Source organism: Schistocerca gregaria, chromosome X (genome assembly GCF_023897955.1).
Source record: "Schistocerca gregaria isolate iqSchGreg1 chromosome X, iqSchGreg1.2, whole genome shotgun sequence".
Classification (NCBI taxonomy): domain Eukaryota; kingdom Metazoa; phylum Arthropoda; class Insecta; order Orthoptera; family Acrididae; genus Schistocerca; species Schistocerca gregaria.
Window position 1 is genome coordinate 591,640,600 of NC_064931.1, and position 19,481 is coordinate 591,660,080.

The 19,481-nt window shown below is 42.7% G+C and overlaps 1 protein-coding gene across 1 annotated transcript in view; it reads right to left on the reverse strand.

The window, feature by feature from the left end:
- The window catches only part of LOC126299401 (vacuolar protein sorting-associated protein 41 homolog), a 143,575-nt gene that overhangs the window by 72,915 nt on the left and 51,179 nt on the right, over positions 1–19,481 (reverse strand). The window contains exon 7 of the mRNA XM_049991275.1: positions 10,299–10,517. Coding sequence (XP_049847232.1) covers positions 10,299–10,517 — 219 coding nt within the window. The remainder of the gene's footprint in view (positions 1–10,298; positions 10,518–19,481) is intronic.

Genomic DNA, 19,481 nt, shown 5'->3' on the forward strand with positions numbered 1-19,481 from the left:
AATGTGTCTCATTATTAACCACAAATCCCATGAACTGACACCATATATTACTCTGATGACCCTTTGCTGGGGTAAGAGTATCCTTCATGAGTGCACAGAGTTGCCTTATATCATCATACAACAGTGCACAATAGTGAGAACATAAGAATAGGGCAAAAAAGTTCTGATGTTTCAGTGCCTCTGAGAAAGAAGACTATTGTTACACTTAAGACAGGAACTTCTACTTCCTCAAATCCTAACTGTGATTACTCCAAGGAAACACTTCATCTATTTTTAGTCTTAAGAGCTTGAAGTGTTTGACCACTCTCATTAAGCTGAAACTTCCTGGCAGATTAAAACCATTTGTCAAGCCAGGACAGAATCTGAAATCTTGCCTTTCTTACTGACAGAGCATCTGGGTATGACTCATGACCCACCCTCACAGCTCTACTTCCACCAGTATTTTTATCTTATCTTCCAAACTTCACAGAAGTTCTTCTGTATACCTTGCTGTACTAGCACACCTGGAAGAAATATTACAGAGAAGTGGCTTAGCCACAATCTAGGGCATTGTTTCCAGAATGAAATCATTTCTTTACAATATGTTTATTCTACCTGTTCAGACAGTCAAGCGCATTAATATGCCCACTTCTGGGACACAGGAAGACTTGCCAGATCTGGATCAAATCCACCTGGATGATTAACGGCAGCGGCCAGTGTGTCAGCCAGGCTGCATGTGGAATTTCATCACAGGGGGAGGGGGACAGTGGGGAGGGGGGGGGGCAGGAGGGGGGTAGTGGTAGTGTCAGGAAGGGCATCAGGCCACCAACTACCACTAGCTTTACCACATCTCACATAGCAATGTTTACCCTGTAGAGAAGCAGGAAAGGGTGAAGAAGAAGAGGAGGAGGAGGAGGAAGCAGAAGGACGAGGAGGAGGAAGCAGGAGGAGGAGGAGGAGGAGGAGGAGGAGGAGGAGGAGGAAGCAGGAGGACGAGGAGGAGGAGGAGGAGGAGGAGGAAGCAGGAGGACGAGAAGGAGAAGGAGGAGAAAAAGAGATCCTTAATTCCAGAATTGCTAGTCCATCATTATATGAAAGAAATCTTCTCTAAAGTTTGAAAATTAGAAGAGGTAGTTTGAAAATTAAAAGAGGTACTGAGAGAAGTTAATACATGAGAGTGAGTCAAAAGCCTTGCCTGGGTAGCTCAGTCACTAAGAACACTGCCTGGGAAGGTCAAGATTCAGGTTTCGAGTCGCAGTCCAGTGCACAGTTTTAATTAGGCAGCAAGTTCCAAAACAGCTCACATACTGCTGCAGAGTGAAAGGACACTCTGGAAGTGACAAGCTGTTTTGTGTAATCTACATGTTGATGTAACTCACAATCACATTAGTTGTATCGCTCCATGCTTTTCACAATGACATTACTGTAACTTAAAAAAAAAAAAAAAAAAAAAAGCAGAAGAAGAAGAAACACTGTAACAGCCCCTATTCTGCAGCACTACAGATTCAAATTTGTTCCCCATTTGTGTGCACTGGAATACAACCTTTGCCCTCATATCTGCAGTTCCATAATATTATATCTTATCCAAAATGATAAATAAAAAATTTAATATTTCAAAGATTTTGGTGAAATCAAATTAAAAATATCTACAGTGTTCAACTTAGCATGCCCTACAAGTACATGACACACAAAATAATAAACAAAATGCATTTAAAAAAATTTATAACACTTAGTGATTTAAGAAGAACCCTGTGCATTAATTTCGCACAGTCACTGCTCAAGGAGGCTCATGCTCAAAAATTTCTAAATATTTTCCTTCAAGTTGCTACCAAGGTTTAGTTTTTGTTAATTGCCTTTGAATTTCCTTAGACCCCACCACTGAACCACTGCATAGTAAAATGCTGCACAAGAAATTTAATAAATATTTCCAGTTTCTATCCATCTTACTTTTCATAAATTTACTGAATTCTCTGCTGATTATTTCGAGTATCAGCTAGAAAATTTCACATTAAAACTTTGGGATGCAAAACTGTGCAACAACATTAAAACGAAAACTGGGATTCTCAGAAAGTTCAGATGTTCTTGGCAGCCAAATGAGACAAAGAATTTCAAAGTGCATATCTCTCTTTGAGCTGACTCTATCTTGTGTTTATCCAGCATGCACAGCACTCCAAATGCCTACTGTGTGGTAAGTTACGATGACGGTAATCACTTGGCAAAAGTAGGAGTTCTGAAGTACATTCTCCCCAGACCTGAGCAGCCCTATCATTACAGTTCAAAAGTCAGTCAGTGTCCTGGAAATTTGTGGTCATTTCAAACTTTACCATATGCTACTATTGCTGTACAATGGTCATTTTTAAGTAGCTTTTAGAATATCTTCTACAATTCCATAAACTAATCTGACATGTCCATGAGCACCAACAATTTTTTAGTAGTTTCTAAACAGATCTATCCTTGCCATGAGACACCATGAAGACACGTTTACTTGGAGCAACAGAGCTGACTATCAGTGGAATCTGTGACAGGTTTTCTCACTACAATGGCAGATAGGTCTGTACTGGTACCTACTGAACTGTTAAGTTATCCCAGTCAGATGCTTTACTACTTATGATACATTCTAAGAAATATGGTGGGGCCTATGAAATCTCTAGAAGAACCATGGCACTCAGCACTCAATAAGTTAACCAAATTATAATCAGTGTTTGGAAAACATAACAATTCTCTGTCTTTCATTCTGGACACCATCAAACTTGTAGCACCATTAAATGGACTCTAAAAAAGCCAAAATCCTATTCATTGTGTTTACACAATGTGACCAGCTACTCAAGTAGTTGAAACATCTACATCTGGCCAGTGCCATATGATATGCACTTCACATCAGGTCTTGCAACAGAAGCATCAATGTAAAGTGCTGTTGCGCGGCTGGTGCAATACCAGTACCTCAAGGCAACCTCTGCAGTTTCCTTCAGATTATGTCCATCTCGATTTTGTTAGCTCCTGTCTCCATTTCATGTGAAAAATACTGTGATAGCTCTACTGTATTTCCTCTACACTGGGTACATATCTTTGATGTCAGGACAAATGCTGTGGCATATTGTATCATAGCCAATACTAAACTCCATCAAAGCAAAATGTGACACTCGGGCCTGATCTGTGACAGGGTTGGCAAGTAGAGGGCAACTGAGACTCTCCCCTGCACCATCGCATCCACACACATGGGGTAGGGCTGGCGAAGCCTGAACTCTGGACAGGCAGGTATAAATATCTTGAGCCCACAGCAGACAATTCCTTCCTTCAGCACTATGCGATTACAGCAGAACAGTTCTCCACAGCAATATCATGTATCTTAGACAATAGGATCTGGCCAGTACACCTGTGAAGCATGGAACCAATAACAACTTCTGTTTTGCAGCATTAAAACTGACATTGTACGAAGTATATGATTCTTTTGTAACATAGGTCTCAATTATAAAACTACTGTAGTTAACAAACTGTTCACTATGTAAAAATTCTGGTGCATAATTGCAAGTTATAAATAAAGTGAATGCACACCAACTAGAGAGGTCTTTTGTTTCATAGCTTTCTGACGTGTAAACTGTGTAGAAGTCAGACATTAGGTACACACAAAATGCACTTGGATGTAAATATTGTGACTTTTTGTATGCAGTGTGAAAATTAAGGAGATGAAGATAAAAAAAAAGAATGATTACAGGGGCAATATCTCAATCTTCTCTTTAAAAGCCCGCCTCTTGAAAGTATGAGGTAATTTCATCACCTGCAGGCATTCAAGTAAAATTACTCATTCTTCATAACGTTACAATAAAATGAACTTTGCAACATACAGGTATATGAATGAAGTTATGTTATTTACAAATGAGTTGGTTGGCTTGAGGTATAAAGGGACCATACTACAGGATCATCAATCCCTTTTTCCTGACACAGACAAGGCTCAGTGTAAAACAACACCCAAAGTACATCTGGGAAAGCAAAAGGGTGGAAAAGGAATGTGGAAAAACACATAAAAAGAAAATAAATGGAATGATAAAAGAACAGGGAAAATGTACACCACAAGAAAAAGTAGAAGAAGGTATTAAAACCACAGAGCAGAAGATCTGGGCAGGCTCATCACAAGAATAAAAAGAGGATGACCCAGCCACTCTGCAATACACTAAAATATCCACCTCAAAAGACAAGGCAAGATGGACACATGAAGGGAAAAGGTGAACACCAGGAAAAACAAATGCAAAGAAAGGGTGACAGAGTTAAAATGGAGAGAGGGTGAAGGCCCCGGAGAGAAGGCTAAACACACCACCTTACACAGTATGATAAAAAAAACCTTACAAATAAAACGTAAAACTAAATCTGCTGTTGAGCCATTGTCGCCCAACACCGAAGGTAGGGTGCCAGAAAGTACGTCTCAGATCGGCTAAAATTGGGCAGTCCAGCAAGATGTGTATGACTTTCACAGGGGAGCCACAGCGACACCGAGGTGGATCTTCGCGACGGAGGAGGTAACCATGCGTTAGCCACGTATGGCCAATGCAGAGCTGGCAGAGAACCATAGAGTCCCTGCGAGAGGCTTGCATGGCAGACTTCCACACATCTGTAGTCTCCTTAATGACACACAGTTTGTTGTGCACACTGAGACTACGCCATTCCATCTCAAAAGCCGAAAAACCTGGCGGTGTTATAATAAACACATGTAAAAGTGACAGGGATTCTGATCTCCAGAAGCGGTTTCCGTGTAGTCTGTTTGACCAGCCTGTCGGCAAGTTCATTTCCTGGGATTCCGACATGACCCGGGGCCCAGACAAATACCACTGAATGACTGGACTGTTCCAGGGCATAAATGGACTCCTGGATGGACACTATCAAAGGATGATGAGGATAGCACTGGTCGATAGCTTTTAAGCTGCTCAGGGAGTCAGTATAGAGAAGAAACGGCTCTCCAGAGCGTGAATGGATGTACTCAAGTGCACGAGATATGGCCACCAGTTTTCCAGTGAATACACTGCAGTCTTTGGGTAAGGAATGCTGTTCAATATGGCCTCTGTGGACGTAAGCGAAGTCAACATGACTACCAGCCATTGAGGCATCAGTGTAAACCACTTCAGAGCTCTGGAAGATGTCAAGAATCGAGAGGAAGTGACAGTGCACAGTGGCGGGGTTAACTGAGTCCTTAGGGCCACACGAAAGGTCCAGGTGAAGCTTTGGCCTAGGTTTACACCATGGAGGTGTATGTGAATGGACCTCGAGCAGAGATGGTAAAGGGAAGGACTCCAGTTTGGACAGAAGGGATAGGACACGAACCGCAATCATAAGCCCTGACCTGGGCCACTGATGCGGGAAATAAACCGCAATTGTTGGGAAAATGAGTCAGTAATTTGGATGATCAGGGGAACTACGAATGTGTGCAATGTAACTGGTGAGCAGTTGTATCCACCTAACCTTCAATGGAGGGACACCGGCCTCCATTAGTACGCTGGTCACCAGACTTGTCCTATAAGCTCCCGTCGATAGTTGAACGCCACAGTGGTGCATAGGTTTGAGTAAACACAATGCTGAGGGCGCTGCCGAAACATAAACCAGACTCCCATAGTCAAGGTGGGATTGAACAGGGCCTCTGTAGAGCTGCAGCAGTGTAGAGTGATCTGCACCCCAGTTGGTGTTTCTCAGGCAGCAGAAGGCATTGAGGTGCTGCCAAAGCTTCCCCTTAAGCTGACGAAGGTGAGGAATCCAAGTCAATCGGGCATTGAAAACCAGTCCTAAGAATCAATATGTCTCCACTACAGTGAGTGGATCGTCATTAAGGTAAAGTTCTGGTTCCAGATGAATGGTATGATGCTGACAGAAGTGCACGACACACAATTTTGCAGCTGAAAACTAGAAGTTGTGGGCTAGAGCCCATGACTGCGCCTTGTGGATGGCTCCCTGTAGGTGCTGCTCAGCAACACCAGTACTGGAGCAGCAGTACAAAATGCAGAAGACATCCGTATAAAGAGAAGGTGAGATGGATGGCTCTACAGCTGCTGCTAGACTGTTAATGGCCACTAAAAATAGAGATACACTCAATACGGAGCCCTGCGGGACCCCATTCTGCTGGATATGGGGGGAACTATGGGAGGCAAGAACTTGGACATGGAAAGTATGGAGCACCAAAAATTTTGATAAAATTTGGGAGCGGACCCCAGAGACCACACTCATACAATGTGGCAAGGATGCGATGTCGCCAGGTCGTGTTGTAAGCTTTTCGTAAATCAAAAAAGAGGGCAACAAAGTGTTGGCATCTGGAAAAGGCTGTTCAGATGGCAGACTCGAGGGACACAAGTTTATCATTGGTATAGCGATTCTGACGGAAACCGCCCTGACATGCAGCTAGTAGGCCATGTGACTCCAGGACCCAACCCAACTGCCGACTCACCAAAAGTTCTAGCAGCTTACAAACAACGTTGGTGAGGCTGATGAGTTAATAGCTATCCACATCAAGCGGGTTTTTACCATGTTTGAGCACTGGTATGATGGTGCTCTCCCACCATTGCGATGGAAAGACACCATCACAAGAGCTCAAGTTGAAGATGATGAGATGTCACTTGTAGTTGGACGAGATATCTTTAATCATTCGACTATGGATCCGATCCGGCCCAGGAGCTGTGTCAGGGCAATGTGCAAGGTCGCTAAGGAGCTCCCACTCTGTAAATGGGGTGTTTTAGGGTTCACTGTGGTGTGTAGTGAACGAGAGAGCTTTGTCTTCCATTCGTCGTTTGATAGTGAGAAAGACTGGGGGATAACTCTCCAACGTGGAGGTTCGAGCATAGTGCTCAGCAATGCATTTGCGTCGGTAAATAACATGCCATTTAAGTTAACGCCAGGGACACCTGTAGGGTTCACTGTGGCGTGTAGTGAACGAGAGGGCTTTCCCTTACATCTGTCGTTTGATAGTGAGAAAGACTGGAGAATAATTCTGCAACGCAGAGGCTCAAGCATAGTGCTCAGCAATCGCATTTGCGTTGGTAGATAATATGCCATTTTAGTTAATGCCAGAGGCACCTGTTTGGGTCTGGTACCCAAAAATGCGTCTGATCTTCATCCAGACTTGGCAAGGTGATGTATGGCACCCAGTGGTTGGGACGTACCTCTCCCAACACTCCTATTTCTGTCTTTTTATAAGCTGGCGAACATGGGCACAGAGCCCTTTCAAAGCTATTAGGTGTTCCAGAGAAAGGTGCCACTTATGCCACTCTTTAGTAGCCTCAGCAATTTCCAGTGACCACCAAGGTACTGTCTTTTGCAAGAACAAAGGATCATGTTTTCCGCAACAGAAACAATTGTTCTAGTGACCCCCTCAACCATCACATCGATGGTACCTTATGGGGGAGATCAAACGCTGACAGCAGAGGCGAAAGCTTCCAGTCTGCCTTGTTTAAAGCCCATCTGGGTGCCGTCCATTGGCATGATGCCAGGGGAGTGACAGAAAGATGGGGAAGTGGTCACTACCACACAAGTCATCATGGGCTCTCCAGTGGGCAAATGAGACAAGTCCTGGGCCGCAAAGTGATAAATCAATGGCCGATTAAGTACCATGAGCCACACTGAAATGTCTGGGGCTCCCAGTATTTAGGAGGCAGAGGTTGAGCTGAGACAGTAAGTTTTCGACATCTCTACATCGGCCAGTAAGCATGATGCTACCCAACAAGGGGTTATGGGCGTTAAAATCTCCCAGAAGTAGGAAAAGTTTAGGGGGTTGTTGACTCAGTGCAGCCAAGAGGTTCAGGGGTACCGCACCATCTGGAGTAAGATATACGTTGCAGACAGTTATTTCCTGCATCGTCCTTATCCTGACAGCCACAGCTTCAAGAGGAGTGTAAGGGTTCACTACACACCGCATTCAGGACGTAGACGCAAACTCCACATGACACTCTATGATATTTACTACGGTTCTTGTAATAACCTCTACAGCTGTGGAGGGCAGGGGTTCCCATTGCTAGAAACCAGGTTTCCTGGAGGGAATGTAGAAAGCAGGTGTAAAGCTTAACAGTTGCCGTAGCTCAGCCAGGTGGTGAAAAAACACCCACGCAGCAATTCCACTGGAGGGTGAAATTATCATGAGGCTGGGAAGGCATGAAGCATGCAAGGAGGCAGGTTACACCTCAGGGTCACCTGCTGCCACCAATTGAGTATTTATATCCATTCCCATTGCAGATGAGGCATGAGTGAGATCCAAGGCCTCAGAGGGAAGTTGAGTTCTCCACCTCATCTGCAGATGCAGAATTGGTAGGGAGTGGTGGTGTTGGGGCTACCTGAGGGTCCTGTTTCTTAGTCTTCTTCTTCTTCTTCTTCTTCTTCTTCTTCTCTGGCTGGGAGAGGGGACTGATGTCCTCTGGGTTTGGGGGGGCCTTGCTCCCAAAGTAGATACTTTGGGAGCAACGGAAGAAGACGTGCCCCCAGCCAACTGGAGGCCCACTGGAGTAACCTTAGATGATGAGCATAACGGCATCATCAATGGCGACACCGTCATGGAGGCAGCATAAGAAGATAGCATGGGAACAGGGTTTAGTCTTCATATTTGAGTTTAACCTCGTGGTAAGACAGCCTGTCCAGGGTCTTGTACTCCATAATTTTGCGCTCCTTTTGGAGTACCGGGCAGTCTGTCGAGAAGAAGGAGTGATGCTGTCCACAGATCACACAGGTTGGAGGAGGCATACATGGAGTATTCAGATGCAGCAATCGTCCGCAGTCTCTACACATGGCGCTGGAAGGGCACCAGGAAGACATGCGCCCAAATTTCCCCCCACATAGAGGGAGGGACATAGGGTTTGACGTTACATCAGTACACCATCACCTTGACCTTTTCAAGTAATCAATCACCCTCAAAAGCCAAGATGAAGCCCACCAGTGGCAACCCTATTGTCTTTGGATCTCCTATAAATGCTCTGGACGAAATGAACACTCTGCTATCCTAAATTGGCATGTAGATCGTCATCCGACTGTAACAGGAGGTCGCTATGAAAAATAATTCCCTAGACCGTATTGAGGCTTTTGTGGGTAGTGACTGAAACAAGAATATCACCCAGCCTGTCACAGCCGAGTAACGCCTGGGACTGGGTTGGGGATGCCATCTGAATCAAAACCATCCCACTGTGCATTTTGGACAGAGCTGTCAGTTCCCTGAACTCATCCTCCAGGTGCTCAGCAAAATACAGAGGCTTTGTTTCCAGAAAGGAGTACCCATCAGTTCTGCTGCACACTAAGTAATGGGGCAAATATGAATTCTGTCATTCTGAAGCCCTACGTTCCTCCCAAGGCGTTGCAAGGGAGGGGAACAATTTTGGGTCATATCTGTCAGCAATGAAATCAACCTTTCTTTTATTAGACTGTCGGGGCCATTTGGTCCCCAGAGAATGACGACTTAGTCTGCTTCATCACGAGTCATCCACCCTGATGCCATCCACTCTGATCAGCGGCTCTCCCCACAGGCACCACCCAGCCACAGCAAAGGCCACCTGACATGATGGCCATTTCCGGGAGTCCTGATGCCCCAGGAAGACAGACATGTACTCCTTGGCATACATGGGGAGTTTACAGCTCAGGCATCAGCAGTGCCATCCCTGTGTTGTCAGGGGGCTTCCACCAAATGGGTACATGATGGGACCCCACCACAACGGACTGGCTACCATGCTGGATATTGGGCGCAGAGAAATCCAATCTTGTCATGGGGGCGAAAGGGGACAGGAGACAACGGAAGAAGATGACATACCCCGGAAAGTGTCCTCGCCCAAATAGTTGAATTGCAGCAGGTGGAGATGTGAAGCCATTATGACATGAGGTTCAGGAGATCGAATCTAAGGACGCTATGGATAACTCATGCACCAGGTAAGGCATCCTTCCCCATACGGCTTGCACTTCTATAGAATTTGGAAAGTGGCAGGTCAAACCATAAAATGGGACCTGAACTTATAGGGCTAAAAAGAGACCCCTTTTAGTTACCTCATACGACAGGGAGGAATACTTCAGGCCTACACTAACCGCTGGACCCACAGGGGAGACAAATGAGTTGGACATAGTTGCAGTATTTCACTACAAAGCATAATTTGGATATATGAACTTTGTACCAGGTTACAGCAGACCTGTGGCATTGTCACATTTTTTCCTCTTATCCATACACTAAACATGCACATGGTCATATATTTTACTTTAAATTATGGCACCAGATTGTGCATTTCCAATCAATGATGAAGAAGCAATTTTTGCTTTTGTTACAGTTCAATCCAATATTCTATAAACTATTCATACATTTAATGAAAATATATATGAATACTAACCCAGATGATACTCATTACATTTGTACTCCTGGTAACCTCTCATTGAAAGGCTATCCGTACATATTTCAGTATAATCATCAGTTCCTGGTTCCACTACATATAATTGTGGCCGTTGTGCTTTGCCTTTAGAATCTGGCTCTTTTGAATATCCCAGTAACACCAAATTACTGTTTAATGGTCCAATTCCACATATGTAAAATTCTGTGGTGAAAGTAGACACTGTAACAAGAAATTGATGTATTCAGCACTAATGATGGTATACACTGAATAGAAGGAAACCATCTCAATAGTATCATTGTACAATATATTTTGACAATTTTCAATGGAAATTTTGAGTTATGTATGAGTGTTTGTCTGGAAATAGAATTTCCACAGCTACACATTATTTTTTATTTATTTTTGTTTCTATGCTACTAATTTTTGGATCAAAGCCCCATTATCAAGCATACCTGCATATAAATAACAAATAAAAATTGAGTGTCAGCATAAAGATAATAAATGTTGGTAAATTACATTATGAATCAAAAACGTGACACTTGCATAATATTCTAAAATATTTATTATTTAACTAGATGATTTACGGCTGTTAATCCATTATCAGGTACAAAAATTAATATATGTAGAAGAGAATTGTGTGAGCTCAAACTAAATTCAATGAGTCTCTCAATTGGCTGTAAATGATGAAAATTATTAACATGCAACATAGACTAAAGTCAACAGAATCATTTCAATAAAAATGTGAAGTAAAACTACTTAGCTTAGATAGAATGTAAGGTAAGTTGAGTTAACAAACTATTGGTGAATTACTAGCAGTATACTGCTGCTATAATCTAATTTATGTAATGCTCGATGGGACAGTAATCCTAATTTTTTGTAATACTAAGTGATAATCCCAGAATCCAGAACACAAAATCAGTTGCAAGTTGCCTATCTAAAAGCTTCCACGAGGCAAACAAAATTTTATTTTCAATATTTTGCCTATTTACTGACCGAATTAAAAAATTTAAACTATTGTCATAACCTTGTCATTAAGGGGCATAATCTTATGTTAAATGTTTTACACAATAGGACAGGTATTGCTGTTAAGAGACTGTGTGTTTGTCTTGAGGCAGCATAACTGATGGGGCACAAATAACGGGACTTTTATTCACTGCATATTTAAGGAGGAGGGCACCTGGCAATTTCCAAGAAAATTTACACACAATTTCAAATCTTTGCGAAACTTTTTATCGCCAACACCCCTCACAAAATGATAAAAGGAAAAAGCTTTTATCACTTATTACATTTTCATTGTTCATGCAGTAAAACTTCAGCATCAGACATAATGTTCGCACCACACTTTGCAGACAATATCTACATGTATCACTGAAAGTACCTGAAAAATTATAACACATAGTTTAGAAGATTTGACATCATTAACATTGATATGCCTGAAAACTTCTTTTTGCTTAAAATGGAGATAAAGTTACCGAGACTATATTCATCCAGTGTTACTGACTTCCAACAAAATTTAAGCATAATTTCAAACCTTTTCTACAGTTTTTCTCACTTACATGCTTAACATAAAATATCTAGCACATTAACTCATTTCTAAAGAATAGACATTTAAGCTGTAGCTTACTGGTAGCTACATTATATGCTAAGCAAATAGCAATACACTTCATCATTAGAATAAAACAGGTATGACATACTTGAAGGCAGTACAACTGCCAAGAAGGAATAATGATTACAATATAATACAACTGAAATGAAACAGACTATCAACATACATTTTTCAGAGCAGAATTTACCCCATAGGCATATATTTGATGTGTGTGTAAAAAATTACAAAGTACATCATCTGCTCATGCTTTATACCAAATGTAAGACAGGATAGTATGGAAAGTGGCACAGTTAAAACATTAGAAAGTGTAACATCCTGGTCTACACAGCACAGAGAGTGAGATGTTTATGCAGAAAAACACTGCAAAGCACTGAAATAAATGAAAAATCTGTCAGTACAATGTCAGGCACTTGGTTATGCCAGATGGCTGTCCACCATTTACTAAAATCAGTGAAAATGCATCTCGATCTCATTTATTTTAATGCAAATGTAAAGGGTTCTCTTCTTTCATTCTGTTTGATCCAATAACAGATGTTCTTGACAAAGGTGCTGCGACCACAAAACTAGTAGCAATAAATAAATAAGTAAATAAATAAAAATAGAAAAAAACAAAAATTAAAATGTAGCTATAGAGTTGGTATACTTAAAAAAAAATAAAAAAAATTGTCAGCTAAGGAACCGACACACAAAAATTCTTCTCCTTAAATAATGGAGAAGATCATAAGACATAAGTGTATACAAGAAATTTAGAGTGGGAAGATATGACAACAGTGACATATTGCAAAACGGTTGGCTCTTTTATACTTAATGGAAATAGGACACATTGCATGTATTTTCAAAATACTGTCAAGTACTCAGAAAGAGTGTCATAGAGGAGGAGGAGAAGAGGAAGGCAAAATCAAGATCACACGTAAAAAGTGATGAAGGAAACAAAAATGAGAGAATATACTGAATAGGAAAACAAATGAAAAAACCGACACAGAGGACAGACACAATGGTGCTTGGATTTCTGACGCAGTTTCCCTTATACAAAGATAGAAATCATTGGAAGGAAAGACGAAAGATAATAGTTTAACAACAAGATCATTAAAGATGAAGCACAAGCTTGGACTGGAGAAGAAAAATGACCATGTCCCTGTCAGAGGAACCACTTGTGCATTTGACTTACATGATTAAGATAGATGGATTGATGGGGTTGAAGGAACCAAATTAAGAGGTTATCAGTCCCTAAATCCTTTGTGTGTCAAGGTGGAAATAGTCCCCAGAGAGGATGGATATGGAATACAAATCCAATGAAACCGACTGTATCCAAGAATCAGAAAAACAAAGAGACAGAAGCAAGTAGAAGTGAGAGAGGGATAAAAGGATGAAGGTGAGTGAGTTGCCCAGCCCAGAAAGCGGCTGGATGTCCCCAGGACACGACATGCAACAGGAGACACACCACCTGCACCCAACCAGTGATTCCACACCCTCCATTACCACAGAAAATGGACAAGTTGATAAAATCTCAAGAAAGAGAATAATACTGATGAGACACTAAAAAAACAAAAGATGTAAATGAATAAGTAGAATAAAAAAGGTGGGAAGTGTCGGAGCCAGGCCACACCATCGTGCAAGGGCAGCCAAGGGGCCCCTGGGTTGGAGCAGGTGATGGGGCACCCTTCCAATCCCTCAAGCAGCCGACGAGGCTAATGTGACTTAAGTCACATTGAGGAGTAGAAATTTCATTTGTAAAATGGAAAACCAGATCAGCTGTTTTGAAGTCATTTGCTAGCACCAGAGGCAATGTGTCAGCTAATATTTTGGTGTAAGGTGGCCAAATTAGGGCAGTTCAGTAGAATGTGGGCCACCATCAGATGGGCACCACACTGATAGTGTTGTGGATCTTCATGTTGGAGAATGTGGACAGGGGTCAGCCACGAATCGCCAGTGTGAAGCCAACAGAGAACAGTAGATAACCTACCATGAGCACAAAGGCAAGACTGAAACTTGGCAATGGTGCACTTTATGGTTTGCAGTTTTTTCTGAGAAACTAGGGCACACCAATACACGTTCTAAGCCTCCAAAAATTGATGGCGCACTGTAGACCGAAGGTCCGGTTCCAGTACCCCCATCTTCAGATTCCAACTTGGCCAACGGGCCAGTGCGTTCGTTCCCTGGGATCCCAACATGACCTGAGTCCATACAAAGGTGGTCGACCATTAAGCTTGGTACAGATTACAAAGGAGATCCTCGATAGTCACAATCGATGGATGTCAACAGTAGCACTGCTTGATAGCTCAAAGACTACTCACGGGGTCACTGTCGATTAATAATGTCTTGCTAGTGCAAGAACAAACATGGTGTTCATCAACATCCATAGTTGACAAGCAATAATAAATGCAAAAATTGTCAACATACAGGAAGGGTGACACTATAGAACCTACAGCTGCAGCTAGACCACTGATAGCAACTAGAAAAAGGGGCACACTTAATAAGGAGCCCTGCACAACCCCACAACCCCATTCTCTTGTATATGTGGGAAGCACCAACTTGAACCCAGAATATATGGTGTGACAAGAAGACGGGAGCAGGCACCGGGGACCAAACTCATGTAGGGTAACAAGGATGTGGTGATGTTATGTGGTGTCATAAGCCTTTTGTAAGTCAAAAAAGAATAGGTGTTGGTGCTGGGCAAAAACGCCCTGACTCCAGGCAGACCAAACTGTAAGCAGTAGAATGGCCTTGGCAAAAACCACCCTGGGACGGGGCCAGAAGACTCCAAGACTCAAGGTACGAACACTGCTGCCAGCTCATCATATGTTTGAGCAGCTTGCAGAGAACATAAGTGAGACCAGCTGAATGAAAGCTGTCCATCTCAAGATGGTGGTTACCCGGTTTCAGTAGTGGGACAATAACACTTCCTCACCAATGAGACAGGAACTCACACTTGCTCCAGATCCAGTTGAAAATGGCAAAGACATGCCACTGGCTACCTACCGATAAGTGTTTGAGCCTTTGTCTGTGGATGCACTCTGTATCTGGAGCCAGGGGTGCCAATTTATAAAAAATATTGGGGGGCCTCTACTGGGTGTCTGGCCCTGGGAAATTTTCTAAATTTTAGATGAAAAATAGTGAGTTTTAAAGTTTTTTTAGCATTTTAGAGTCATATGATCAACATTAGAACACCAAAAACTGGACTCTCAATAACTTGACACTCTGGGAAACTCGACAAGCTTTTTTTGGCTTTGAAAACAGAAACGAAACACAAAAATGCACGGGATTTTCATAAAAAGCTAATATAATTTACAGTAATAATCATGCTTGTAGATTACAGAGCAGTGAATATATAGCTCTGAAAAGACTGAAATTATATTTAATAAATCCTAAACTATCATTAAAAGAATAAAACATGAAATATTGCTGTCGCACAGTAATAGCACTTTGATTAATAAGTGAAACACCTAATTTAAGATTACTTTGAATAAGGCTCAGGGTTCATTAAATAAAAACAATATCACAAAGTTAATGCTTTAATAGAGTTAATAAAGTTAATACAGTATGCCTAATACTTTCAGTCAAAAAGTATGTAAATAGTGGGTTTCAATCGGGTCTTACACTCTAAAAGTATTTAAGTATTTGAAAATAGCTAATACAGTACTATAGTAATATAATAATACAGTACTGAACTAGTACTAATATTTTGAAACTGAGGGCTCCAGGTGATTCTACTCCAGTCCTTTTGATGTCGCTCCAGCCGCAGCGCTGGCCTGCCAGCGCTAGACTTTACCCGAAGCTTCACGCACCAGGACATATTCTGGCTATGCCACAGCACCATAACACTATTATGATTCACACCACTCATTTTCAGTTGACCTGCTTACTACCATAATAATTATTTGCTTCTACTCATTACTGAATGTATTTTAAAAGTTAACTATCATCAAACAAGGGAAATAAAATATTCCACCATAATTTTGTGATTTACAGACCATTATATAACTAATAATTTTCTTAAATTATTGGGGGGGGGGGGGGGGGGCTAGGGCCCCCTCGGGCCCCATGGAGTCGGCACCTGTGCCTGGAGCTGTGTCAGAGCGAAGGACAAGGACACTGAGGAATTCCCGCTCACTGTGTGAGCATTGTGTGTCTCCAGGTGCTGTGTAATGAAAGGTAAGTGAATTCGCTACACCCACTGTTTGAGGGAATGAAATGCAGACTGATAATTCTCATCAGACACAGAGGCTTCAGCATAATGCAAAGTAAAATGTTTAGCGACAGTGCCTGGATCAACTTGGCCAACACCATTCACAGAGACGTTAGGTACACACGTGAAGGACTGGCGTCCATAAACACATTGAAGCTCTGTCCAAACATTTGAGGGAGAGATACAAAGTCCAATGATAGCAACAAACCGTTCCCAGAATTCTAGTTTCTGTCAGTTTATCAGGTGGTGCGTCCAGGCATGTACGCATTTAGAGGCAATAAGGTGCTCCATCAATGGATGTCACTTATGGCATTGGAAAGCACATCTGCCATCCCCAGCCACAGTGATTTCGGGGGTCCACCAAGGTACTGTCTTCCAATGGGAGGTCCTGAGGGATAGGGGATCACTAAGACAGTTGCCAATAGGATGGTTGCACGTAAGCTCTTGAGAGTCGCATTAATACCTCCATATGGCAGGGTGCTAAGGGAGATGACACAGGTGAAGGCATCTCAGTCAGCTGTGTTGAGAGCCCGTCTGGGTGGATGCCCAAAGTGATGTTGCGGGAGGATCCAGACGATCAGAAAATGATCACTGTCACACTATCATGGGCACCCCGGTGGAAGGAGATGAGAAGACCTGGGCTACAAATGGAAAGATCAATGGCTGAATAAGACCTATATGCCACACTGAACTGTGTGGGAACACCAGGATTCAAGAGGCAAAGATTGAGCTCTGTGAGCAAGTTTTCGACAGCTTTACTGTGGCCAGTGGTCGTAGTTCCACCCCACAATAAGTTGTGGGCATTGAAGTCATCCAGAATAAGGAAATGTAGGATAAGCTAGAAATCAATGTGGACAATGCGGCCTCAGATACTTCATGATCAAGAGGGAGATACACATTACAGGTGGTGAACTCCACCCAATGCTCTGTTGTAGTCAGTTACATTCTTAAAATAGCCCCTACAGTCACAAGGGGTAGGGGTTTGCAATGCTGTGAATCCTATTTCCTAGAGAACAATGCAGAAAGTAGAGGAAATGTGTAAGAGATATTGTAGCTAAGCCAGATGATGGAATAAACCACTACAGTTCCACTAGAGGACCTCGCTGGCAGTATACCAAGGAGGCATGAAGAGACTATAGGGACAGGTCATGCCTCAGGGTAACCTGCTTCCATTGGTTGTGAGGATATGGCATAAATACACATCGTTTCCTGAGCCATTTCTGTGGGGAATCAGGTGCCACAGGGACCACTAGGAACTCCGCCTCAGGTACAGAGTCATCAAAACACATGGGGTCTGATAGCATGGGGACCACTGGAACCTCCTTTGTCTTGGAGGTCTTCTTTTTGTACCTCTTCTCCTTGGACAATTTCAATGTCCACAAGGGTTTTCTGCCCTAGTTTCAGGAGGAGAGTAGAAATGCAAATCTCTATGATCTGCAACTTGTGACTCCTTCAGCCACCGGCTGGAATCAGGTTGCAGATTAGCAGAATCCTGGTGGCCCATTTACTGGTGGGAAACGCTAGAATAGGGTGTTGCTTTTCCAGTGGAAGCTGGGAATCAATATCTCCAGTCAGTGGAGAGTCAATGCTCCGAAAGTGGGTATGGGGGAAGCAGTTGGAGGCGGCTGCCAAACCCCCGGGAAAACGTGTAGTCAAGCAGCCCAAACAAACTGACACAGAAGGCATGAAGAATGAGGGAACTGTTGCTTGAGAGGACAATGTTGTTGTAGCCATATCAACTGTCATCATGTACATAAAGGATGCAAATGATCATACTCCTTCTTGGCCACTTAATATGTAGTTGGTCATGAGTCTTTTATTCTTTGATTTTATTTCCTTTGGAAGCCTGTGCAGTCTGGTGAACAGGGAGAATGGTTCTTCCTGCAGTTTACACAGATGGGATTGGGGGGGGGGGGGGGGGGGGCACAAGGAATGTTCATGTGCATGAATCTCATGCATTTTTATCACTACATAGAACATGGGAGGAGGAACACATGGCTTCACACTGCGTCAATACACCATCACCTTGACCTTTTCAGCAAAAAGCCACCTTCAAGACAAAGATGAAGGGTCCATTGTTCTTTGGTCCCCACTGGACAAAACAGACAAAATGCACACTCCATCACTCCAATTTGGCACACAACTATCACAGGTTTGTACAAGGAGATCATGGTGCCACACTCAGACTGTTATGGTGAGTTATTGTTACAGGAATGACACCCAACTTGCCACAGGTGAGCAGCACCCATGACCGAGCAGGGAGGGGTGCTTCAATCAGAATGAAGTCACTTTGCATTTTTTGAAATCACTGTTAATTCCCCAAACCTGTTCTCCAGGTGTTCAACAAAGAACAGTGACATCCTATCGGTCCTAGAACAAACTAAGTTTTGGGGGGAGTATTTTTTCTCTTGCCTCTGAGCCTTATGTTCCTCCCACAATGTAGCCAGGGAAGCATGCATTTTGGGAGCATCTCTCTCTGTGTTGTGCCATTAGAAGAGACTGCTGAGGCCATACGACCACCAGCAGAAGACAGCTGAATTCGCTTCATGTGCCAGTCTTCTGCCAGGTAGCCACTCACTCTCAATGAGGGCTCACTCCATGAGCGCCAACCAGCTGTAGCCAATAAATCATTGCCCGGAGGCCCCGTGCCCCAGCCAGGATAGGCACATATGCCTTGGCATGTAGGGGGAGTTTCCAGCTCAGGCACCAACAGTGCAATCCTTGCATGCTCAAGTTGCTACCACCATGCATGATCCCCCACACAATAGAATAGCTACCGTGCTGGATTTTTGGTGTAATATCTTTGCAAGAAAGGAAGGATGCTAAGATCTGTGCTTCTGTAAAATTTGTAAAAGAAACAGCAGGTCGATCCCAGCAATGGGGACCATATAATGAAGAATGAAAAGTTGTAAAATGCTACAAAAACTAAATCCAAGAACGGTCGGCACCTAGAAGAACATCTAATGGAAAGACAGAGGGGAAAAAAGAATAGTAGTATCATAGACATGCCACCTCTCATGGTGGCCAAGCAGATACCCACAAAAAGAGATGCAAATTATTAAGTGCAAATTGTTAAGTGCTGTGTAGAAAGGTGCAAAAAGCAATGGGGCATTGCAAAAATTGACTGTTGAAGCTAAATTTTTTTGGTCACAGAGGATCACAGATGACTGCCCATAGAATACTGATGAATAGTGAACAACCAATGGAATACAAAAAACAATATGAAAAATGATAACTACTCACAGTATAAACAAATTACAGTATTGACCTGTGGATAGCTACATAAACAGTGATAATGAGGACAGTTTATCTTATGAACTTGTGTTCCCAGGTTTATCTCTTCTTTCCTACTTTTTGAGACACTAATGCACGTGGGTTTTTATTTGTCTCAATA